Source organism: Aegilops tauschii, chromosome 5 (assembly GCF_002575655.3).
Source record: "Aegilops tauschii subsp. strangulata cultivar AL8/78 chromosome 5, Aet v6.0, whole genome shotgun sequence".
Classification (NCBI taxonomy): domain Eukaryota; kingdom Viridiplantae; phylum Streptophyta; class Magnoliopsida; order Poales; family Poaceae; genus Aegilops; species Aegilops tauschii.
Genome location: NC_053039.3, coordinates 534,935,902 through 534,961,751, shown reverse-complemented (window position 1 = coordinate 534,961,751; position 25,850 = coordinate 534,935,902). Strand labels below are relative to the sequence as shown.

The 25,850-nt window shown below is 49.4% G+C and overlaps 2 protein-coding genes and 1 long non-coding RNA gene across 3 annotated transcripts; 1 reads left to right on the top strand and 2 right to left on the bottom strand.

Annotated features, from left to right (window-relative positions):
• Positions 1 to 17,546: 17,546 nt before the first annotated feature.
• Positions 17,547 to 18,198, bottom strand: LOC141022574 (uncharacterized). The gene is made up of 2 exons (XR_012183771.1): positions 17,913 to 18,198; positions 17,547 to 17,833 (listed from the first exon to the last, which is right to left on the bottom strand). It is a non-coding gene; the product is annotated as an uncharacterized lncRNA (long non-coding RNA).
• Positions 18,199 to 20,355: 2,157 nt separating this feature from the next.
• LOC109772099 (uncharacterized) lies at positions 20,356 to 20,920 on the top strand. The gene has a single exon (XM_020330802.4). It carries the CDS (start codon positions 20,425 to 20,427, stop codon positions 20,695 to 20,697), a length of 273 nt encoding a protein of 90 aa, XP_020186391.1. The 5' UTR covers positions 20,356 to 20,424; the 3' UTR covers positions 20,698 to 20,920.
• A 1,628-nt stretch (positions 20,921 to 22,548) lies between these two features.
• On the bottom strand, positions 22,549 to 25,438 carry LOC109772089 (cysteine-rich receptor-like protein kinase 10). Its single transcript, XM_020330792.4, has 6 exons — positions 24,476 to 25,438; positions 24,121 to 24,255; positions 23,897 to 24,030; positions 23,595 to 23,805; positions 23,276 to 23,516; positions 22,549 to 23,164 (listed from the first exon to the last, which is right to left on the bottom strand). Exons 1-6 carry the CDS (start codon positions 25,359 to 25,361, stop codon positions 22,705 to 22,707), a joined length of 2,067 nt encoding a protein of 688 aa, XP_020186381.1. The 5' UTR covers positions 25,362 to 25,438; the 3' UTR covers positions 22,549 to 22,704.
• Positions 25,439 to 25,850: the final 412 nt, after the last annotated feature.

The following is a 25,850-nucleotide window of genomic DNA, read 5'->3' as shown; positions in this document are numbered from 1 at the left end:
TGCCTCTTGACGTGCTCTATCTTGGTCTACCGCGTTAAAGGCTCCATTATGCCCCGAGCTATGGCCAGCTGGCAAGTCACGGCGCCGGACGTTGCTTGAGCCGGTCGCTGAAACCATGTGTCTGCTATAACTTGGGCTCCGGCTTGGACGAGGGGTTGAATGAATCCTGTCCCGGCTATATGAATATGTCTCCTGTTGTGCCAGAGCCGTCTGAAGAAGTTCTCTGACCCTGCGGGTTTCGACCGCCGTTGGAGAATCGCCCTCGACTGGGAGAGCCGCCAGTCGCGCCGCTACAGCGATCATGTTTTCCAACGGATTAGAATAATGACCCGGTGGTATTGGCACGTACTGAGGTGGGGCAGTATTCACACAGGGAGGCCCCATCACTTGCGGCTGAACCGGCGTTCCAGCCCCGGGTGCTGTGATTTCTGGCGGGTTACTGGGCCCTGCACCGGGCGTGTTGAAGAGGTTTCGAGGATCATAAACCGGAGGGAGCCGAGATTGAGCCTTCTGATGCCTCCTTCTCATGATCTCATTGGATGCGTTCTGATCCATCGTGAGCCGGAAAGACTGTGCCTGAATCAGTTGAGTCTGGGCGTCCAGAGCCGCTCGTTCTGCGGCCATCCTGATTCCTTCCGCTGCCAGATCTTCCTTGGCTCGTGCTATATCCAGCTTTAACTGTGCCACCTCCGCATCATGTTGAGCTTGATCCGCTGGGACGACCGTGGCGGTTAGCAGGGCAGTCATCTTATCCATGAGATCCATCAGCACCTGAGCCGGCGAGTGCGCAGGGCCTCCTACCCCAGCGGCAGAGTTTTGAACAGGTTGCGTGCTGGCCATGAAGATTCCAACCCGGCTTGGCAGCTCAAAAGGGTCCGGAATATTGTCGCCATCGGAACAACCCCCGAGCCTGCCGTCTTGAAGTTGATACAATGAGTCCGTCTCACCTGCGGATGATTCATCATCAGAGCAGATGGCAGTCTCATCGCTAGATCTAGATCCTTCAGAAAGTCCTCCATGGATGCATCCCACGAAAGCATGTTTCAAGGCGGGCAGAGTCCGGGCGGGTCTCGCACGCTGAGCCGTCTCGATGAGGTCGGCACCGATGTCCGGCTCAGGGCCCGGCTCGCCGATCTTGCCAATGAAAACGTGGATTCCGCCGAAGGGGACCCGGTACCCGTACTCGATTGAGCCGGCGTCGGGGCCCCAGCCTGCGTCGTTGATGTAGAGCTTGCCGCGATGACCCTTGGTCATCCGGCCCATAGCGTATCCCTTGAGCCCTTCGAAGCTGCCCTTCAAGAACTCAAATCCACCGTGCGCTGGCCCCATGGTGGGCGCCAACTGTCGTGGAATAGTCACGGCAGATGCCCTTGTGAAAGGACTTAATCGTGGAGCTATCGCAATTAGGAAGCTTAAAGGGGTTAAAGCGGGACAAAGGACACGAGGGTTATACTGGTTCGGCCCCTTACGGTGAAGGTAAAGGCCTACTCCAGTTGAGGTGGAATTACTAGGGTTTCGATGACCAGGGAGCGAATCCGCTATGCCTGGCTACCGATTTGATGTTACTTGTCCTGAACCGCCGCTTGGTCGTCCCTTTATATAGAGAGGTTAACGCCCAACGGCTCTCAGAGTCCCGACCGGCTCATAAACAGTGTCCGGCTCGGACTCTTAACTATTCTTGCCTTATAATACAAGTCATGCCATAACGGCGATTTATCACTATGGGCCTCAAGTCACCTATGGGCCTTAGGCCCTTACTGAACCGCCATCTTCAACCTGTCCTTGGGCTTCTTAATGATGAGTCGTCGCAACGTAACCCGGCCCATCCTGGGCGGGTTACACCAGTAGCTATATCCCCAACATTACCGGTGAGTATCTCATATGAAGTCTTGTTCAAGCCTTTGCGGAGATAGAGCCGATTGGATGCATGGCAAGCGGTGTTGATGGCTTCGGCCCAAAAGTTGTATGGAGACTTGAACTCCGCCATCATGGTCCTTGCCGCATCCATCAACGTCCGGTTCTTCCTCTCCGCTACACCATTTTCTTGAGGGGTGTAAGGTGCAGAATATTGATGCTTGATCTCCCCATCACTAAGAAACTCATCCAAGGTGTAGTTCTTGAACTCGGTGCCGTTGTCACTTCTTATCGTCAAGATCTTTGCATTGTGTTGACGTTGAGCTTCATTTGCAAAGTCGATGACGGTTTGTTGGTCTCACTCTTCCTCTTAAAGAAATATACCCAAGTGTATATTGAATAATCATCCACAATCACCAAGCAATACTTTCTACCCCCAAGACTATCAAAGGATGGAGGCCCAAAGAGATCCATGTGAAGGAGCTCCAAGGGCCTCTTCGAGTAGATGATAGTCGTGGGAGGGTGAGCCTTCTCATGTAGCTTTCCTTCAATACAAGCACTGCAAGCATGATCTTTGGTAAAACTAACATTTGTTAGTCCACGGACATGGTCCCCCTTGAGAAGACTTTGCAAAGATCTCATATTGACGTGGGCTAAACGGCGATGCCAAAGCCATCCCACGTCAACTTTAGCAATTAGGCATGTCGCGGTCTTAGTGGGTCGCTCCGAAAAGTTAATCACATATAGACCGTTCTCGACATGCTCAACAAAGGCTACTTTAAGAGTCTTGCTCCACAAGAGGGCCACGGTATCAATATCAAAGAAAGTGGCAAAGCCCATAAGCGCAAGTTGACGAACGGAAAGTAAGTTGTATGCAAGGGACTCAACAAGCATGACTTGCTCGATCGTGAGATCATGAGAAATGAAAACCTTGCCAAGACCCAATACCTTAGAAGATGAGGCATCACCCCACTCGACATTGGTGGGCATAGATGAAACCTTGTGCACGTCCACCACCAAGTCCTTGCTTCCGGTCATATGATTTGTGGCTCCACTATCGAGCAACCATGATCCCCCACCGGAAGCAAACACCTTGTTGGTGGCTTTAGCCATGGGCACTTGGCGGTGATGTTCTCGTTGGGTGAATCGAAGAGGGACACCCGTGGAGTTGTTGCAATGGCAACGGAGGCCATGGCAACTGTCTCACCGTCTTCTTCATCATGATCATCCTCATTGTACTCTTATTGTGCCACCAACCCCTTGGGAGGAGTCTTCTTGGTGAAGTTGTTCTTGTTGGGGAAGGACTTGGCCTTGTCTTTTCAGATAAGCTTGCCACCATTGTCTTCTCTCTTCTCGTACGGGCAATCCGCAGCAAAGTGGCTCACATTGCCACAATTATAGCATGTCCTCACACGTTGCTTGCCCTTGGCGCCACTTGAGTTGTTCTTGCTGAAGTTGGGCCTTGAGGTCTTCTTGCTCCAAAATTGCCGTGAAGCGAGAGCCATGTGCTCATGATATGCATACTTGGTATCTTCGGGGCAACACTCCTCTTCTTCCTCTTCACCCTCTTCTTCCACACTAGCCTTGGCCTTCAAAGCAAGGTTGGGCTTCTTTGCTCATTGAGAACGCAACACCACGTTGTCGGCGGTCTTGTCCAAGATCCTCATTGCAACAAACTCATCCAACTTCACTTGAGGACAAGGCATGGAAGTCCGGCCTTTGATGGATGACGAAGGACATGGCCTTATGGTAAGGCATCATGGCCTTGAGAAACTTGCGCTTGATCCAATTGTCATCCGTATCCTTGCTCCCATGATCTCGGAGTGAGACCGCAAGAGTGGTTAATCTCCGGTAAAGCTCTCGAGGTTCTTCATCTTCATTCATTGCAAACTCATCGGCTTCATCTTGCACCACTTCAAAGTTTGAGCGTTGAATGCTTGCGCTTCCCTTGTAAATGGAAACAACATGTTGCCATGCTTCCTTGGCCACGGTGAAAGGTCGGAGATGCGCAATATCTTCGGGTGGAATTGTTTCTTGGAGAATGAAGAGAGCAGACTCATTGAATTGATGATCCACGGCTTCTCTAGGAGTGGAGTTGCTTGGGTCGTGCGGGTAGAAACCTTGCTCAATGATTCTCCAAAGATTAGTAGAACTATGATTTAAATGACGTTTAAAGCAATAGACCCAAGAGGCAAAATCCTCATTTTTCACAAGCTTAGGAGGAGGACCAACATGATTCATATGCGTGGAAGGAACCGGTCCTCCATAAGTAATTGGAGGTTCAACATGGGCAAAGATGCCATTTCCACTTCTACCACCAGGCAAAGGAACTTGTTCACTCGTAGCTTCCCCCTTATTGGAGTTAGCATCTGTCACCTTGTTAGCGGGATCACCCACTTTCATCGGTGCGGTGGATAATTTAAGGTCTTCTAAAAACTTACTGAACATGCCTTCAACCTCGGTCGTCATGGAGGTTTTCAATGTGTCCAAAGCCGCATTGAACTCCTCACGAGAGACCGAGGATCCCCCATCGGCTGTAGACGAGAACGGATTCACACCGGAGTGCTCCTCCCCATCGTCTACGGTATCAACCATACTCTTCGGATGGCAAAGCCCTTAATAAAGAGACGAGGCTCTGATACCAATTGAAAGGATCGATATGGTTGACTGGGGGGGGGGGGGTGAATAGGCAACTAACAATTTTTAGCTTTTCTTGACCAAATTAAACTTAGCATCAAAATAGGTTGTCTAGATGTGCAACTAGGTGAGCAACCTATATGATGATGCAACAACAAGCACAACGAACAAGCAAGGGATACAACACAATATAAGCTTGTGCAAGTAAAGGTAAGAAATAACAAATAGCGGAGCCGGTGGAGACGAGGATGTGTTACCAAAGTTCCTTCCCTTTAAGAGGAAGTACGTCTCTGTTGGAGCGGTGTGGAGGCACAATGCTCCCCAAGAAGCCACTAGGGCCACCGTATTCTCCTCACGCCCTCACACAATGCGTGATGTCGTGATTCCACTATTGGTGCCCTTGAAGGCGGTGACCGAACCTTTACAAACAAGGTTGGGGCTATCTCCACAACTTAATTGGAGGCTCCCAACGATACCACGGAGCTTCACCACAATGGAATGTGGCTCCGAGGTGACCTCAGCCATCTAGGGTGCTCAAACACCCAAGAGTAACAAGATCCGCAAGGGATTAGTGGGGGGAATCAAATTTCTCTTGGTGGAAGTGTAGATCCGGGCCTTCTCAACCAATCCCTAAAGAATCAACAAGTTTGATTGGCTAGGGAGAGTCGGGCGAAAATGAGCTTTGGAGAAACAATGGAGCTTGGGGGAAAAGAGGTAGGTCAACTTGGAGAAGAAGACCTCCTTTTATAGTGGGGGAAACAATCCAACCGTTACCCCCCTCTTCAGCCCACACAGAGTGGTACTACTGCTCAATGGGGCGGTACTACTGCTGGTAGCAGCGATACTACCGCGGTGACTGAGAGTAGAGGCATCAGAGGGGGAACAAGAGGGAGAGAGGGGGTTTGGGCGGCACGGTACTACCGCTCAAGGGCAGTACTACCACTGCTAAGCTCAACCCGACACGAGGAGAGCACCCTCGAATCGAGGCGGTAGCAGTGCCAACCTCGGACTGTACTGCCGCCGATGCACCCAAGCGGTACTACCGCTGTAGTACAGCGGTACTGCCGCTTGAGGTCCATGGGCCGTACTACCGCACTGGCGGCGGTACTACCGCAAGAACCTCACAACCTCCACTTTCGATGAAACGACAAACTCCAAGGAGAGGAAAGGAGCTGGGGGTGCAAAGATAAAGTGTATGTGTTGATTCCACCCTAGCCTTTCCAATGCGGACCCCCTCTTGATAGTACGGTGTGTCCTACGAATCAAGTCCACCACAACCAAAACGAAAGAGACTACACCGTCTTCACTTAAAGCTCCGAGGGGAAAGAATCGTCTCGTGCCAATGAATGAATCTCTGAAATACTCAACGCACACAATTAGTCCGCAAAAGCATTGTCATCAATCACCAAAACTACTTAGAGAGAGACATGCCCTAACACATATGCTCTTCACAGTTATGAGCACTTGAGTGTCTTGCAGCTGTATCCATGGCTAAAGTAGAACTTAATTTGGTGACTAATATCATGACTTGAGATGTACGAAGTTTGCCTGTTGAATTAATTCCATAGAATCTATGTGCTCGAGCCAGGCAAGAAAAATAAGTAGCGCTTTTACCACCATGATATGAAGTGTTACCTTGTGTGAGCATTGAGCCTTGCTTCCTACTGAAATAGATATGTGTCCCAATGTCTTGTGACATGTTCCTGCTATAAAATTATGTGGGTCTATGATGTGAAAACTTGGAAAGGGGACTGATTTGTCTCCCTTATGATAATTGAGAAATTCCAACACTGATTTTCTCGTGTCATTTACAATATTTAGGAATCTATCTATATAGATTGTTTCTCAGCCTGCTTTATGCTTTATTGAGTTGTTGGTATGCTATGTTTGCCTCATTTGTATAGGAATCCGACTTACTCATCTATAACAATTAGAGAGAGACACTGCTTTGTTTACCAGGTAACTAATATACATGAAAATTGGGGTTAGTTGTTTTTACTAATGATTCCATGCTACTCAATTTAGGTGTTTCCTCTTTGCTCAGAGTGTCTATGCTTCCTAATAAACACATGACTAATCACTTGGTACACATTCATACTTGTTGATCCCCTGTTTTCTTGGTGCGTGAGAAATAGTACAAGCATGTATAATCTACAGTTTAGGCAAGCTCAAACCCCTGCTATTTGACGATGACATGTACCTAGGGTAGGGTCATAGGCCTGACCTAGACGCCCTACCCAAGGTCACTGCCCTAGAGTCAAAGATATTTGAAGTACAACAGAAGATACCGTCTGAAATCACCTTGGAGTGCAATCCACTCGACCATCTATTCCACTCGGATATCTCAATTCCACCCGACCAAGAAAGAGTCACTCGACCATACGGAGAATCACTTGGAGTACACAAGACCTACAGTCACACCAGTATAGCAACGGTCAGGCGTTCACTCCGTAGCCTTGAAGAGCATTAATAGTCATTTATAGCGGGCGTTACCAGCAACGCTCCTGTCTTAACTTACATTGAACCATGTGTAACCGAGGGCTGGAGGGGCCTGGCGCACTCTATATAAGCCACCCCCTCCTCTGGCACAAGGGTTCGCACCCCCTGTAACTCACACGCATATTCCAGTCGACAAGCCTCAGGGCACCGAGACGTAGGGCTGTTACCTCCTCCGAGAGGGGCCTGAACTCATAAACTCGCGTGTACAATCTCATCGTAGCTAGGACCTTGCCTCCTCCTACGTACCCCCTATTCTTGCTGTCAGACTCATAAACTCGTAAACTCGATTCTTTTATCACCTTCTAACAGCTTTAGGATTAGCTAACTAGCACACAATCATTCAGTTACTATCAACATTGTGTATCTCACCAGAAATTGATAAGACATACAGATGCATATAGAATCATACACTGCACTTAGTTACAATGTTGTCTTAACAATACATCTTTACAATCAGAAAACATTCAACAGAAAACAAACAAGTACTATTAGGGGCTGGACGATGATATGGAAGGCATTTTTGCTTTAGGCAATGACAGCCACTATGAAGAGCTGCTTCGACGACAAAGTCATTTTCCATACCGATGGCACATGTAACATACCTGATGTTCACCACTTCATACCTATAACTGTCTATGATGCATCTCTACGTATGTATTTTGCTTGCTATAAGCTATCGTAAACTTTTTAGGACTATATGTATCAACATTGTACCTTCGTATCTATTTCCTTATGCTCTAATCGGTGTCTAAATATTCTTAAATGCTTGGTTTGCTCTTGCCCTTTGCGCCATTGGCGCAACGGGTCATCTAGTGACTATAGAGATGGAGATGGCGGCTAGGGTTATTGGGAATTGTGGTGGTGATCCTGTTCTGCTTTTCATGGTGCTGCCGATTGTTCTGTTGCGAATGGGACCTCACTCATTTTATAAAGTGTGTCAGGGATGACGTCACGGAGCTGCTGGTAGGCGATACGACCGCTGGTCGAGTGGGCGCTCGTACCGGACGACGTTTCTCCTTTGGATCATTTCCTTTTGTTTCATGGTCCATTTCCCACGGAAACAAATTACACAAAGCGATTTGTAATCTTTTGCATTTATCAGTCATTAGTGATAAAAATCAAAATGATTTTCTTGGAATATCCAGGATTATTCGGTTTAAACAATGATAGAATGAGTGTAAAAAATACATTCATTGGAAAGTAGTGATGGTATCAATCAGCCCAAGAAACCAACCCTGAAAGATAGCAAGCAAGAGCACAAGAGGAACTGTGGCTGGCTTGACCACCAGACTAAACGTGTCAAAGTGGTCTGATGCCACATACCGCTGCGTAAACCCGCGAGCAACAAGGCGAGCTTTATACTTGTCAAGGGAGCCATGAGGACGATGCTTGACTTTGAAAATCCACTTACAGTTCACGTGACGTTCGTGCTGTCGGGACGCGGAACCAGAGACCACATCGTAGTATTTTGAGCGTGATGTGGTGACATTATTATATAACACAAATGATGATTATAATATATAGCAAATAAATAGTGTGATGAGGTGCAACAGGTAGCGTCGGGCAATGCCCCCAGCCCTAGGAGCATGTCTACCGCTTCCATATTCTTTAATTTACTAAACCCCGTATACTTTAATCCCTAAAATTTGAGGGACTAAACTTTTGTGTAGCCCTTTCCTCAAAACTCAGTCTACTAAATATTTCTTTTGCTATTTCTTCCACATGTTTGTATGGACATTTCAAATAAATGCACCACATTTCAACACAATTTTATTGAATTCAATTGCCCAACATCATAATTCCAATGCATGCTATGTTAGTTTTCAATATTCCAAAAACATTTGAAAAGGTAGTTGTGATGCTATTGCCACATATTGGTGGGGTGGTACCATAAATGAAAGGAAAACTCACTGCAAAGCATAGTGGAAGATGTGCATACCAAAGTGAGAAGGAGGACACCTATCAATAACACTTAGGGCTCGCGTCGCCTCCAGGGGGCGGCTCGAGCACCCTAGCCGCCGTCGCCTCCAGGCCCTCCCTCCCCACTGATTCCCCGCCGCCGCCGGAGGAGGCCAGAGAGCGAAGCTCGCCCGGCGGACGGCAGACGGCGGACCTTCCTCCTCTCCTTGCGAGGAGATCCTCTGGCCGAAACGTCATGGCGAACCTGGTCACCCGGCGTGGAGGCGGAGTGGGCGTGATGGGGCGGCGGCCCGATCGGATTCCGGCGGCGGTTGTGCCTCCATGGCTGCGGGGGCAGCGTGGGGACGGCCCTGGCGGCAGGCGGCAGCGGATCTGGGGCCCCCACCCTAGATCGGTTCCCCTCCATATGGTGTGGGCTCGGGCGCCGACCTGGCGGCCCTGAGCAGTGGTGGGCGCGCGCCGAGGTTGCCCCCACTCACCAGCGTGGTTGGGGGTGGCCAGAGGTGTGTGCGTGAGGCCGACATCGTTTTAAGTCGGCTCTGGCGTGCGCGGCGGTGGGAATCTGGCAGGCGGCGGCCGGCTGTGAGTCCCGGTAGCGTCATCTCCGACTCGATCTACTCCGGTTCGTGCTAGTTCCAATGCCTACCCGGTGCTGGCTAGACGGATCTGGCGGGTGGGCATGGATCCGGGGGAAACTCCAGGCCGGCGTGGCGGCCGCACCAAAGTCGACGTCCTCGGCGCCGGTTCCCTTCCTGAAGGCTTCGGTGTGGATCCTACGCCCCCACCTCTGCCATGAGCGCAGGCGAAAGCCTCCGTTCCTCTGTTTGGGCGACGATGGCACTTTGGTGTCGTGTTCCTTCCTGAAGGCGTCGGCCGAGGACTGCTCAGGGTGGCGGAGTTGCTGGTAGTTCGGACTCGACGCGAGATGGCATGTAGGTGGAGCGGTGTGGCATCAACAGTATCATCTACGGTGGGTCTCGGCAGCATGGCGCAGTGGAGACTCGGTGTCCGATGCACGGAGATGGACTCGCGCAGGAGGAGGAAGCCGTCTGGCGTCGTGGTGGCGTCGACGGCAGATAGACCATGCAAGGTAGATGCAGCAGTACAGCTCTGGAGATGGATTGGTGGCAGGTGGCTGCGGCGGCCTCATACCCGGCAGGCGTCCTGGTTGAGGAGTGCGCCGGACCGGTGGGTGCCCATACCCAGCAGGCGTCCTGGATGGGACCTCTGGTCTTAGATGTTAGGTTTGGCTGCGAGGTTTGTTTTGGTATTAGGCCCAGACTATCAGCATCCCTTCATCATTTGGATAGGAATAGCGACAGATGTTGCCTAGACGGTGGCTTTAGTCTTGCTGTTGTATTACTTTGTAATGTCTTGTGTGAATAATTAATAAAGTGGCTGCATGCATCGTCCAGATGCAGAGGCCGGGGGTCCTCCTCCATTTCTAAAAAAAAGTGAGAAGGAGGAATGCGATTTCATGATTTGCATTATTTTCAAACCCGGCTGTTGGCAAAGAAATGTTGATGCCTCCTAAGCGACCCTGATTTTCTCAATGCAGTGCTAAAAACAGGATCTTCATTTACTTGGCAAAGTATCATGGCACGAGTTAAAATCTTTTAAGAGTGAAGCAATTTGGCAACCAGGAAATGGTCTAACTATTAACATTCAGGATGATCACTGGATTCCCTCTAGCACATAGAAAGGTTATTACCCCCGGGACCAATGTCTTCTTGAAATGGTGCATGACCTGGTTGATCCAGTTTTAGGGGATGGGATGAACAATTCAATAGGGAAAAATTATTGTTCGTTGGATGCACAAAGGATTTTGAAAATTCTATTACCGTCGCATGGCCAGTTGGGCTTCATTGTGTGACAGTTTCCAATGACCTATTTTTTTAATTTCTCATTAACTTATTACTCCGAGTGGCATGCACAATACATGACTAGAGGTTGCCAGAATTGTGTGTGTGTGTGTGTGGTGGTGGTGGTGGTGGTGGGGGGGGGGGGGGGCAATTTTCTTTTTGCGATGGAAATAGGGTGTTTTATTTCAAACTCACAGAATTACAATCCTTAGCAACAAGTTCAGAAATAAAAGGAGGGGATTGGTTAACCCAGCACGCAGTGCTATCCCCAGATCTATCATAATTTGCTAAGCAATGTGCAACTTTGTTTTGATCACGAGAAACTTTAACACGAACAAACACCCTATTCTCCAGTAAACCTTTGATTTCTGCCAAGAGATGACCATATGCTGATTTGTCCAGTGAATCATTAGACAGTGCTGACAAAGCTGCCAAACAATCAGATTGTAGCTGAACTGGTCGATTCGATCGTTGAATTGCGAGACTTACTCCTTCCATAATCGCATGTAACTCCGCTTCCAGCACCTCATTACAGTGATAAATGCGTCGGTAAGCCGCAAAAATAACACCACCCTTGTCATCACGTAAAACCATACCTGATCCTGCAGCTCCGTCTTCCGCACAATAAGAACCGTCAACAGAGAGAGCTACCCAGCCCGGCGGAGGAGCTGGCCAAGGAAGGCATGGCGATGATGACCGAGTTTTCTCAATCACTGGTTCCATCAACATTGGAGCTTTACCTTTAATCACCTCTTCCACACCCATACAGCCTAATTGTAGCAAAGAGTTAAGATAGCTGCATAGATAATCACACGACACCTCCGTCGGTGGAATAGATTTGGCATGCATGACTTCATTACGTAAATGTCAAACCCTCCAGAGCACCATAATGATCATGTCCCGGACATAGCTCTGCTGACCAGCAAGCAAGTGAAGAAACCATTCATCACCCGTACACGCAATATCATACCTGTTTGGCGATGGCCAACGGTCCTTCATTGCGTCCCATAAGCTTGCCGCGTTGGGACAGACTAGTAAAGCATGAAATGACGATTCATCTTCTCGCCCACACATTCCGCATGTTGCCCTTGTACCAATATGACGTCGATTCCTCTCTAAGTTAGTTGCTAGTGTACCAGTAATTACCTTCCATGCAAAAACTTTCATCTTAGGAGGAACCAAGGCACGCCATACAATATTCCACATACCACGTTCACCACCAGGACATGTGCTGCTTGCTCCTTGCGAGAAACGGTCCATGTGGTCTCCCATAGCTAAATGATAGGCGCTCCTAACAGTGAAAGATCCCGACTTCTCAAAAGGCCAAGCAATAAAATCTTCCCGCTGTCTTGGCGACGTACGAAATTTCAAAATAGCTTCAACATCAGCATGACAGAAAAATTGTTCCAATAAGGGGGGGGGGGGGGGGGGGGGGGGGGGGGGGGCACACGGCAACTCCACAACAATGCATGCACCAGCGCTTGCTCGACATTTAGCTAGCTCAAATAAACCTGGTAATTTAGTATTGTAGTTCTTGATGGTTTTTTGACAAACATGGTCAAACTATGCACCATTGGACTCTAGTCAAAATTTATAGTCCTTCTTTTCATATACAGAGGGAATAGTGTATTTTGAACTAGAGCGTCAAATTATGAAATTAATTCACTCAACATGTATATAAAGTTCTAGTAGAATGGAAATTCTCATGCATGTTTGCATGTTGAGGTGGTCTTTTTCTTATGCATGGTTGCATGTTGAGGTGGAAATTTTCCCATGCATATTACTCCCTCCGGTCCTTTTTAGTTCGCATATAAGATTTGTTTGAAGTCAAGCTTCGTAAGATTTGTCTGAAGTCAAGCCACAAATATTTTTATCTAATAGCACGTTGGTGGGGGTCTTGAACTTGAGACCTCTCGACTCTGATACCTGATACGTCTCCAACATATCGATAATTTTAGATTGTTCCATACTGTTATATTATCAATCTTGGATATTTTACAATCATTTTATAGCAACTTTATATCATATTTTGGGACTAACCTATAGACATAGTGCCCAGTGCCAGTTGCTGTTTTTGCTTGTTTTTTACTTTGCAGAAAATCAATACCAAACGGAGTCCAAACGCAGCGAAACTTTTTGGAGATTTTTTCTGGACCAGAAGACACCTGTTGGGCCAAAGAAGTACCAGAGGGGGCTCCGATGGGAGCACAACCCACCTGGGCGCGATTGGGGGCCCAGGCGCGCCATGGTGGGTTGTGCCCACCTCGGCCGCCTCCCGCACCGCCTCTTTGTTCTATAAATACCCCAAAAATCCAAAAACCCTAGGGGAGTCGACGAAACACAATTCCAGCCACTGCAAGTTCCAGAAACACCAGATCCAATCTAGACACCATCACGGAGGGGTTCATCATCCTCATTGGTGCTTCTCTGATGATGCGTGAGTAGTTCATTGTAGACCTTCGGGTCCATAGTTAGTAGCTAGATGGCTTCCTCTCTCTCTTTTGATTCTCAATACAATGGTCTTTTGGAGATCTATTTGATGTAACTCTTTTTGCGGTGTGTTTGTTGGGATCCGATGAACTTTGAGTTTATGATCTGATCTATTTTGTCCATGAAAGTTATTTGAGTTTTGATCTCTTATATGCATGATTACTCATAGCCTCATATTTCTTCTTCGAATCTTTGGTTTAGTTAGGCCAACTAGATCGATTTTTCTTGCCATGGGAAGAGGTGCTTTGTGATGGGTTCGATCTTACGGTGCTCAATCCCAGTGACAGAAGGGGACATGACATGTATGTATCGTTGCTATTAAGGATAACAAGATGGTGTATATTCCTACATGAATAGATCTTGTCTACATCATGTCATCGTTCTTATTGCATTACTCCGTTTCTCCATGAACTTAATACACTAGATGCATGCTGGATAGCGGTCGATGTGTGGATTAACAGTAGTAGATGCAGCCAGGAGTCGGTCTACTAATCTTGGACGTGATGCCTATATAATGATCATTGCCTGGATATCGTCATAATTATTTGAAGTTCTATCAATTGCACAACAGTAATCTGTCTACCCACCGTATGCTATTTTTTTGAGAGAAGCCACTAGTGAAATCTACGCCCCCCGGTCTATTCTTTATCATATTTGCCTTCGAGATCTATTTTTATTCGCTTTTATTTTCAGATCTATTATTCCAAAAACCCAAAAATACCTTGCTGCACTTTTCCTTTATTTATTTTATTTTTCCTTATTGCGAGATCTATTTATCCAATCTACTACAAAACAAATCTATCCTTTACCCGGGAGGGATTGACAACCCCTATTACGCGTCGGGTTGCAAGTATTTGTTCTTTGTGTGCATGTACCGTTTACATAGTGTTGCGTGGTTCTCCTACTGGTTCGATAACCTTAGTCTCATCACTGAGGGAAATACCTACCGTAGTTGTGCTGCATCATCCCTTCCTCTTTGGGAAAATATCGACGTAGTTCAAGCCGCATCAATACCATATTGCTCTAGCTAGTTACTTCGAAAGTCTGAACTTATAGAGAGGGGCAGACAATATATTTCAACATGAATGCGTGGAACAATTGGGAAAGCCGGGAGAGGGAGTGAGAAATTTGTGAATGCGAGACAAAGCATAGCGGGGCGACAATGGTGCCGAGAGACATGCCAGGAGAGGAGAGGTTCATAGAGAGAAAAGGGGAAAGGGGGGCAAAGAGGGGGAGAAAAATATTAGATGATCGAGGCAAAGAGAAATGGAGAGGGGGTGAAATATGATATTTGATCATTTTATTATATGATATCTATCATTTATATATTGTTTCTTCGTAGTACCGCACACATACTAATGATCTTTGAAGACACACTTAATGATGAAAAAAAAGACTAGCGTCCGGTAAAAAATAGCGATTAGCTACCAATCGAGGTTGTTTTTTTCGACTCCAAAACAGTAAGAAAAGATCCTAGTGTGATTTTATAATGAAGCCCCTAGGCGATGCCAGGGGCCCCCGAACCCTAGCGCCGCAGGCCTCCTCTCACGCCTCCCTCTGTCGCCGCTGCCGCCGGCGAGGGCCGCGGTGGCGGCGGGCCTGGCGCCGAAGGCACCTGGGCGGGTCGATGCGGCGAGATCTCATCTGAGGCGGCAGGGGTGGCCCTTCTCGTGAGATCCGAAGGCGGCGGCCGGGGCGGTGATCCCTTGCCGTGCGGCTGTGGCCAAAGAGCCATAAGCCGGCGGAGCGGCGGCCCTGAGATGGATGGCGGCGGTGGCAGCGCCTCATCCGACGAGGTACCTAATCTGCGCGGAGATGGTGGCGGCGGCGACTGCGGATCCAACGCCTCGATCGGATCCGCCGCGGGGTGGCCTTCCGCCGACCGGCGGCGCGTGGAGGGACCGGTGAGGAGATGTCGGATCTCCGCCGGTTTACCGACGGCGTCGTTCGTCTTCGTGGCGAGACTTCGCTCGGTTCCAGCCAACCGCGAGATCGGGACTACGTGGCTTCCGATGAAAATCACGCCTGACTGCGGTCATGGCGGACGATGGCGGCGTCTCGGACGTCGTTCTCTTATCGAGGCATCGTCGTTGCAGGTCACGTCAACCTAATCGAAAGGTTCCGGGGGAAACCCTAGATCTGGGTCTACCGGATCGGACGATGGCGACGTTTCGATGTCGTTCTCCCTCCTGGGGGCATCGTTTTGGTGCAAGTGTTGGCTGGAGGGGACAAGAGGAGGAGCGGCGTGGTATCTGACACGTCGACAACGGCGGGTCTTAGCGGCATGGAGCAACGGGGTCTCGCCGGTGGGCGTGTGATGATGGACGAGCGCAGGATGGTGGCGTTGTCTGGCGTCGTGGTGGCGTCGACGGCAGCTAGACCGGGCAAGGTACATGCAGCAGTACAACACTAAAGATGGATTGGTGGAAGGTGACTGCGGCGGCCTCATACCCGGCAGGCGTCCTGGTTGAGGAGTGCGCCGGACTGGTGGGTGTCCCATACCCGGCAGGCGTCCTGGTTGCGACCTCAGGTCTTAGATGTTAGGTTTGGCTGCGAGGTCTGTTTGGTATTAGGCCCAGACTATCAGCATCCCTTCATCAACTGGATAGGAGTATCGACAGATGTTGCCTAGACGGTGGCTTTAGTCTTACTTTTGTATGACTTTATAAGGTCTTGTGTGAATAATTAATAAAGTGGCTGCATGCATCGTGCAGATGCAGAGGCCGGGGTCCTCTTCCATTTCTAAAAAAGAAGAAGAAGTAACCAAAAGGTTTATGTACAAAAGTCACTAATCAGAGAGCAGGAGAAGGGGAAGAACCGCAGAAGTGAGTATGTGCAGGGGATGCTGCTAAATAAGTGGGAGAGTAGAGCCAGTATCTAAGAATTAGAGATGCTGCTAAATCCAAGTGTTCATATGCTAGCCATGTGCTTCTGCTTGATTCTATTGGTTGACAAGGATAAGATCTTCTCTTTCCGCGAAAAAAAGGAAAATGATAAGATCTTATCTGAGGTTATTGCGCCAGTTCTGAAGTGTTGGCATGGTGTTATGAAAAACTTTGTTATTCCTTTGCTTCCACAGGTTCCAGCATGCATAAACGATAACCACCATCCAAAAGTCTGTTGAAGGCCATCTCTAGCTAACTGAACCCGATGTAAAAAGGAGAACCTTCTCTTCATATCTGATACTGGCTCCGTCTTATAATATAAGAGCATTTTTGACACTACCCCAACATGGCAACATTCTTGAGCAAAAGTACAGTCCAAAAAAGACCCAGATGGTGGGTTTCTTCAGTGGTCTCTGCGCGAGAGTGCAAGCATAATCTTGAAGATGGAATTTTTTTCCATCTCCTTGTGTTGAGTCTGTTGCAGAAGGAGCCAAAAGAAAATTTTGATTCTTAATATCGAGGTTGTCCCTCGCTGGGTAGAAGCTGTGTTACCAGGAGAAATGAGACCTGCTGCAGGCAAATGGCGGTACAAATCGATTGGGCGAAACACAGCAAACAGAGCCATGCATATGGTCGCCGTCAAAGAGAGACAAAAGGAAGAAGTGTTTCTGTCGTTGTACTTGCAAGCAAGCAAGCTAGCTCAAGACGAAAAGAACCATGCATGGATTAACAAAGTGCACCTAAGCTCTTTGTTTTTGAGGGAAAAAAGTGCACCTAGGCTAATTATGATGATCTACTCTAGCCAGTAAAGTGATCATCTGAAACAAGAAGGAACGTGTGCAGTTAGGCATTTATTCGGTTGTACTAAAACCGAACAAACTGCAGACTGATCTCGCTCCTTTCTGCCAACTCATGAACGCACTCCAGTCTTCAGTACCAACCCAAACGATGACTTGGCACTGCGCAGAGCTTGCCAGCAGTAATAGACTGCTTAGTTAATTTGTTGTACGCTCTATAAAGTCAGCGACAAATAATATGGACCGGAGGAAGTAGTAGATTTGTGATAGGGCAACGATAGGCGCCGGCGCTACGCCGGCCTAATCTTTCGGCCGGTCGGCTGCTAGCCATCCGATTTGGAAGTAGCGAACCGTCAGATCTCGCCTCCTCTTCCTTCCCCTTTCCTGTCCTTTCCCGCACGCACAAGGAAACAAAACATAAAAAGTGCCATCGGTCCATGCCCGCGCGACCTGGAAGCTCCGCTGTTTCCCCAACGCTCGTCTCTCGCCGTCGGCATCGCCGCTCGTCGGTTGCAGCAGAAAAAACAAAGCAACGCCAGCTTGAAAGCAAAACACATGGTTCCATCAAATAATTAATATGGTTCCAGCAAACAATAATGTGGTTGCAGCAAAAATGCTATGATTCCAGCGAAATACATTGACATGGTTCCAGCAAAAAACACACATGCTTCCAACAAAAAATTGATATAGTTCCAGCAAAAATGAAAAATGGTTCCTCATAAGAAGAAAAAAGATCAATGCAGCAAAAAAAAATCACGTCGTCGTCGTCGTAGCCGCCCCAGCACCATCCTTGCCGACTGCAACAAGTCAAAATGCTGGTTCCAGCAAAAAAATCTGTGCAGCAAAAATCATGGCACCCGCGGCCGTGGTCGCCCGACATTGTCCCCTCCTGTTGCAGCAAATCGAGAAAATGTTTCCAGCAAAATTCGAAAGAAGTTCCAGCAAAAATTAAAAAAGGAACAACTTACCACGACGGCCACCGTTGTCGCTATCCACCACCATCCTCGCCGTTGAAGCAAATGCCGGCGCTGGTTGAAGCAAATCCCCATGCCGGTTCCAGCACCGGGTCCTAGCGCATCCCCTCCGCGCATCGTCGTCGGGCCGAGGACACAAACAGCCTCCGCTGCAGGCCGGCCGCTCCACGACCTCGCTCGATGGGCGCAGCTCGTCGTGGTGGCGCTTCATGGACGCAGCTCCCCGCTCGCGTCGGCTTCGGCGCACCTCAAGCACAGTCACCGACGTTGAGATTGTGGGGATTGAGAGACAGAGAGAAGAGCGGCAGGGGAAGAAACTGGGTAGATATTCGCGTGGGGGTGAGGATAACGTTTCTGTGACGAGCGGTGGTCAAGCGGCCACGTGGGTCCACGTGCGTGTGCGTTGCGCGACGAGGAAGGACCGGCCCAGTTTGGGCCGGTGCGCCGAACCGAACCGTTTCCCTTTGTGATACTACTACGAGTACCAAGCCACCAGGTTAGTCAGCTCAGGGTGTGAATATGAAGAGGCCTTGTTCTCCCTGTGCACCTTTTTGAAATTTTGGGCCGCGACGCAGTCATGCACGCAGATGCAGGCATGCATGCAGCCAACCGGTCGTCTAGCCGACCAACAACTTCGGGAATCCTTTTGTCCTTGCGGCGTCTCAAATAGGCCCTGTTCTTAGGAACAGGCCGGCCCTAGGGAGGGGCAGGGGGGCGGCCGCCCCGGGCCCCCACAATCGAGGGGCCCCCTCCTGCGCAGGTTTGCGATAGAGAGGCAGGCGATGCAGCAGAGATTACACCACGAGCAGCAGTACGTTTTCTTTTTTCTGAGGCAACGAACAGTAGTTTGTACGTTTGGCTGTTTCTTGCGATCACACAACAGGGCCTACCCAAGAGAGCAGCGGGAGATATTGGGCCTGGCCCTGCACACCTTCGTCCTGACCATTGTTCCCGAAGCCCTCCTAGCGTAGAACGCCCACCTCTTATTCCCCAATCGCCGCAGTCGCCAGTGCCGCACGGCAGCGATGGAGGAGGCGCACGCCAGTAGGCCTGTCTTCAGATTCTGGTAAGGATCCTTTGGTTCTTGATTGAATCCTCTAGGGATGTGTGGATTTTGAGATTTAAACTCTTCCTTGCTACCTCGGGAAAAAACGGTAGTCACTCTGAAGTGGATCTACGCTTTGCATTCGAAAATTAGGAGCCATGGTGTTGTTGTTGGATTATGAAAACTAGGAGCATTGGATGATGTCTACTGAAGTGGGATTAACCACTAAGTTGTGTCGAATTCTTTATGAACTCGTTTATTTAACTGGATAATCAATTTTTTGGTTTTATGGTGATGCTCCGAAAGCATTTCTCAAAGCCATTCATATGGTTCTCCATAAAAAAACCATCTTAGATCTTGAGGATAAAAGTGGACATGATGTTTTTCGATCTGCATATGATAGCAAGTAATATAGTGAGTTTTTCTATTCCATGATTTTCTCATAGTGTAAATGAAAATTCACTCACTGTCCTCATTACTATACGAGATGGTTCTAATGCTTCATCAAAACGCAAAAAAATTATCAAGAAGAACAAGTATAAAGTAGCACATGATGCGTTGATGATGGCCAAGGTATGCATTGCCGCCTTATTTGATTGTGTTGTCATACTAAAGAAACATATGCATTTTAAGATATCTACATATTCATGTAAATCGATGTAAGGCCTATAAATATCCCAAAAGAGGTTTATATTAGGGGCCCCCGGGTTCTAGTTTCGCCCCGGGCCCCCAAAATCTCCGGACCGGCCCTGCTTAGGAATTGACGTCGAATACGTACATTTCAACTCCTGTATAGTTGATTGTACGCAAGAATGTTGTGGACTTGACAAATTCACAACCCTGACCGTATCCATCGTCTCTATTCGTTTCTGTTTCAGCTTACGGTTGCTCTGCCCAACTCGGCCTTTCCATGAATGCATTCATACCGTACGTACGTGTCGACCGCTACCTGTGCAGTGTGCACCATTGTGCGCTCAGCCGTTACGTGTCACTGAACACGCATGCATGCACGTGCGATATGATTTCGTTGGTTCCCAGTTCTTCTTTCAAATAGATTGATTGGTGCACTTGCCTTTTTGTCGTCCTCTTAATTTCCGTTGTTTGCTCCAGTGTCCATCTGCTCACTTGCTTGTCAATACTAACCACCGTGGATTCACTAAACAAATGAAGATCGATTACACGGCCCGGTCGAGGAATGGCCAGTCAAAAAGCACCACGCACAACCGCGGCTGCACTGCCTCTAATCATTCAAATCACTCGCCTAACCATCCACACGACCGCGGCGATCGTCGCCTTAATCAATCACTCAAGGCCAGCATGCGCGCGTGCGGTGGGCCATGTCTAGCTACTATAAATACACACCTACACACACACCATGTCTCCGTGCAGCCAACCAAGCAAACTACCATTGCACATTTTGCAACGGAGCTAAGCGTAGCTAGAGCAAGAGAGATTTGCGCGATGGGGAGCGGGAAGAAGAGGGCGGCGCTTGCGTCCCTGTTCGGGTTCAAGAACAAGAGACAGGAGGAGGAGGAAGAGGCCACGGCGGCGAGGCGGCAGCAGCAGCATGTGGCGGCAGCGCCGCAGCAGAGGTACCAGCATCACAGGGTGCGGCCGAGCGACGACGACGACTACGCCCGGCACTGGTACGCCGAACGCGACATCGACCGGAAGGCCTCCGAGTTCATCGACAAGGTCCACCGCCGGATGCTCGCCAACGAGCAGGACGGATAGTATAGCCACTGGCCGGGTGGTCTATCTCGTCGATCTTTGCTGCTAGCTAGATCGTGCATGCAGGCTGTGTGCACATGCATGGTTGCTTGCTTGTGTGTGTGTGTGTGTGAGATTAATTTCTTTGTTTTGATTGGGTATCAGTTACTTTGTTGTTTCCATGTGGCCGAATGTGTATGTGTAATTAGACCATGATGACGTGTACATGTTGCCGTGTCCGATGATAGGTACTGTATTTCGTAACTTACATGTGCCCGAAATATTTAAAATAGTAAAGAGTCAAGCAATATTTTTATCTTTAGTGAGGTAAATCTAACTAAGTATTCCCTCTCTTACTATCACCGAATGTAATTCACAAATATGGGTGTACTCTATCTAATGCACACCAGTCTCACTAATGTTCTTTCATCTAAACATGGATAGAACAATAAAATGAGGAGTAATATATATTTATAAACAATACATACAATTATGATGATCTAAAGGTAAAGTAATTATTCATCACATAAAAAGATTCACTGCTAGGATTGCATATGAATGATCATAATCATTTAAGCGAGCTCGTGTGGTCTAAACATCAAAACATATAGAGAGGTGATGCTACATAGCTACTATTTTAACCTATTTTGGTGGTGTTGCAAATTTGAAGTATTTTTTTACATATAGGACATCTATTGGAGCACTATTTTAATCTAAAAAGTGGTCCTGCCTTATTATTGGGCACCTATTGGAGATGCTCTAATCCAAAGGGGTTGCCTTGTTGTCGCCTTCCTTGGCGTCCGCATTGGCTTTGCCGAGGGAGACCTCAGGCAACGGCGAGGAGGAGGGCCAGTGGTAGGGGGCCGTGGTGGCTAGGGTTTCAAGTGGGTTCGAAAGGGGGAGCGACTCTGAATGGCTCTATCTACGAAGAAAAGTGACTGACTTGATGTTTTTCCAGGCAATTTGCCAATAGAGGGTCCCGATGAATTGTGGGTTGTGTGTACATGTGGTCCTCTTCTAACAATGGTCTCTTTGATTCAAAGGAATTTCACAATATTTTCAAAGGACTATAATTCCTAGAAAAAACATTCTATGTTGGTCGTGTGATTCTTTTTTTAGAAGACAGCACAGACGCATGCGCTCATAAATACGCGCGTACACTCACCCCTATGAACAAACACGCACACCCTACCCCTATGAGCACCTTGGAGAGACTGATCCGACATATCAACTTCAGATTGACGATGTCACCACACGCGCCTCGTAGTCGACAGGACGCCTCCTCCCGCTGAATGCACATCACCAGAAATCCTGAAATAAATTCAAGAAAATGCGAGCATTAGCACTTGAACCTTGGTGGACTGGGGATACCACTGTCCTCCTAACCATCCAACCACAGGTGGGTTCGCGTGATTTGTAGGGTTAAATCATATACGATTTTTTCCCAACCATTTTACCATATTCCGGTCTATTGGAAACTAGCATCCACTCAAACCTTTTGGAAAATTTATTTATTTTTGGAAATGTTAAAAATCTGATGTCAGGTTTTTAGTGCTAAAAAAATCTGACAACCAGGTTTGCCTTGCGAAAACTAATAAAAATGTCAAGTTTGTATATAAGGATAAGCCATGTTCTACATTGGAAATTGCCATACAACGCAAAACATCAACAGAAAATTGCCATGCTGCAGCGCTTATTTGCCATGAGTTTGGTCGGGAACCGACGTACCTCAGGGCATCAGATTTTAACCCTAAAATTCGGACGTCAGATATAAATTGAATTCTTTATTTTTTTAAGTGATGCAATCAGAGAAACTCAAATCATGTACAATGTGAACTACAACATTTCAATCTTATGTTTTTTCTAAGAATTCGCTTTTATAATCCCGTGAACCAAAGAGGCCCTTAATTTTGAAAGTTGACAATATGATCCATCTCCATACACATTGGTCGTTTTTTCCGGATACTACTACTATCTATTACAGGTGCCAAATATTCAAATGTGTAGGCGAACTTGCTATTTTGTACCCTGCTACCTCGGTTCAAGCTCCGACATGGTCACCCCATTCTTTGAAACATTTTCGCTACGACGAGCACGTGAGGCGGTGACCGCGCCGCCAGTGGAGCCGGCGTAGAAGGCCGGCCTGGAGGGCGTCCGCCGCGACCTGGACTGGCTGCTGAGCATGAGCACGACCTCCGACGCGTCGGGCCTGAGCTCCGGTTTCTTCTGGACGCAGAGGAGACCGATGTGCATGCAGCTGAGCATCTGGGCCCGAGGGTACTGGTCGCCCAGCGACGCGTCCGCCATCTCCGCCGCCGTCCCGGCCCTCCACTTCTCCCACACCTCGCTCAACAAGCTGTTGGCGTTGTCTTGGCCGGGGCTGCTGTTCCTTCGACCGGTGACGACCTCCAGCACGATGACTCCGAAGCTGTACATGTCGGACTTGACGGAGACGTGGCCGCAGTAGGCGTACTCCGGCGACATGTATCCGCTGCACGCATCCCGTGCATCAGTTCAAAGCAAAAGATAGCTTGTTCAGAGAGAGAGAGAGAGAGAGAGAGAGAGAGATGCTCGTAACAATGGAGATAGCTGGGTAGCTTACAGGGTGCCGGCTGCTCGCTTGGTTACATCCCTGGATTGGTCTGGGCGGAAGGCTCGAGCCAGGCCGAAGTCAGAGATCTTGGGGTTCATGTGCTCGTCCAGCAACACATTGCTGGGCTTGAGGTCCCGGTGGATGACCCTCAACTGCGACTCCTCGTGGAGGTACAGGAGGCCACGGGCGATCCCGCAGATGATGGTGTGCCTCTTCCTCCAGTCCAGGCCACGCCGCCGCCGCTCACTATCTACGCACGCACACAGTTGGGACTTGAAGAGTGAAGACAACGGGAGATATAGTAGAGGAAACTCGTATTGGGACGTACCGAAGAGGAGGGTGTCGAGGCTCCTGTTTGGCAGGTACTCGTACACGATGAGCTTCTCTTTCTCCTCCAAGCAGACCCCGAGGATCTGCACCAGGTTCCTGTGCCGGAGCTTCGCCGCCAGCACCAGCTCGTTTTTCAGCTCATGGAACCCCTGCGAGGAGCTCTGGGACAGCCTCTTCACTGCTATCGCCTGCCCATTCGGCATCTTGCCCTGCGAACATATATATCATCGTAAACACTAGCACTCACCTGCCACTGAAAAAAAAATGTGCATGGTACTAGCTAATTGGTCGATCGCATACCTTGAAAACCTGGCCGAAACCTCCCTCGCCCAGCTTGTTCTCTGGGGCGAAGTTGCCCGTCGCCGCCCTCAGCAACGGCAGGGTAAACTGCTCCGGACTAACGTACGTGTTGCTGCTGTCTTCTCTAGCACCATCTGCCACAGTGTCACAGGAGTGAGTACCTGAAAAACTAGAAATTTTTTTCTGAAATCCATGGGCATGTGGCAAGTCGCAAGCGTGTGTACCTCGTGCTCTCTCGTTCGCCCCAGTCCTTGTCCTCTTCATGTAAACACAAACGAGCACGACGAGTAGCACGAGAAATAGCGTTCCGGTTGAAATCGCGCCTGCAAGGACGGCACGTTTTGACTGCCTCCCCTTTCCTGCAAGTGTTTTTGGTGCGATTTTAGCGTCTGTCTCTCCGTGCATAAGTCCAAATCAGAGGCGTGCCCGACCCGTACGTGCACTGGCGCAGGAGGATAATTCAGGGCGGCTCGGGACGATGGCGACGGCAGTATACTATCCACGCGGAGTTTGACGGGTCAAGACAGCGACTCTTCTCCAGTCCAGTCGCTCTCGCTGGTGTTGGAGAAAGTTACTTACCGGGGTTTTCTCCGGCGGACGGCGGCGACGGTGGCGGGGGAGCCGGAGCCGGAGGCGGCGCGTCGAGCGCCAGGTCGTAGTAGGTGTACACCTGGACCCGGAGGTGGCAGTTGAAGCCGAGCGCCACCCCTCCCTGATGCCCCCCGCAGCACGTCGGAAGCTGCGGCACCAGCGTCTGCAGGCACTGTTGGCACTCGGCGTCGCTGCGGTCCCTCATGCACTGCACCAGCCCGTACATCGTCCCGATGGGGTCGTCGCGGGCGTACACCGCCTCTCCCGTGGCGAACATGCTCGTCCGCGCCGAGCGGTTACCGCCGGCGGCCGCGCGCGCCACCAGGCGACTCATCAGCGCGTAGTACGCCCGGTCGTAGCTTTCCGGGTCGGCCACCTTGCCGGCGTCGTAGATTACCTGGCCGATGCGCCTCTGCGGCCCCTCGAAGATGGCCGAGTCGTTGGTGTCGGCGTAGCTGATGTAGACTTGTCTGTACCACGCCCCCACGCTCCGGCTGGAGGCGCACCTGCCGCTCAGGTCCCGGGCGGCCTCCTGCAGGTCCGCCAGGCACACGGACTGGTTGAGGTCGCCGCGGCAGAGGCCGCGGACGAAGGCGCGGTCGCGGCCGGCGCCCCGGGAGAGGGAGGCGAAGCCCGTGGGCGCCGCGGCATGGGGGAGCGCGTCCAGGAGTGCCAAGACATTAGCGCGGAACGCGCTGCTGTTTGCGGTGGTGGACGACGTCGGCGATGGTGCTGGTGCTGGGGAGGGAGAGGCGGCCGAGGGGCCGCAGTCTACCGCCGCTTGTGAAGCTGCGAAGCTCGCCGCGAGGAGGAGGAGCGCGATGTGCGGCGCCATGGTGATGGTGGGTACACCGGCAATGGCTATGTTCCGCATGTGGTGATGTAAATGTGTCACTCGGGACACAGCCCTATTATTTAACCAACTAACTGGACCATACTGGTCAGCACAGTGGGACACGTCTTCTCACATATAGGAGTATGACCAAGAAAGGAAAGAAGTTTCCTGTTCAAAAAAAAAAGTTTGAATGGACGATGGTGATCACTGATTGGCCAACTGTATTCCTCTGACATTTTGTTCGGGGGCTCCAGCAACCATGACTCGGTCCGTGTCCTGCAGTCGCACGGTTTGCAGAAGTCGAGCCCCAGATGAAAAAAGCGGCCCGAACGTGTGTGTTTCGTCTAAACCCTATCATCAAGCTTAATTTAGCTTTTTTTTCTTCATGTGTGCTTGTATTTGGTTTTCGCTCGATTTTCCTTAAAATCCCGCTTCTTGGACAAAACCTGGCTCGAGAGAAACCATTCGGAAGGTCAGCTCCACTTCCAATTGGTTAGTTGGGCTGATAGCCCAATAAGCATGCTTTAG

Coding starts and splice junctions, on each gene's coding strand:
- LOC109772099 (XM_020330802.4), top strand. CDS start 20,425: ATGGGGAGCGGGAAGAAGAGGGCGGCGCTTGCGTCCCTGTTCGGGTTC.
- LOC109772089 (XM_020330792.4), bottom strand. CDS start 25,361: ATGCGGAACATAGCCATTGCCGGTGTACCCACCATCACCATGGCGCCG. Junction 24,256..24,475: donor GTCCGCCGGAGAAAACCCCG/GTAAGTAACTTT, acceptor AAACACTTGCAG/GAAAGGGGAGGCAGTCAAAA. Junction 23,806..23,896: donor GTTTCGGCCAGGTTTTCAAG/GTATGCGATCGA, acceptor ATATGTTCGCAG/GGCAAGATGCCGAATGGGCA.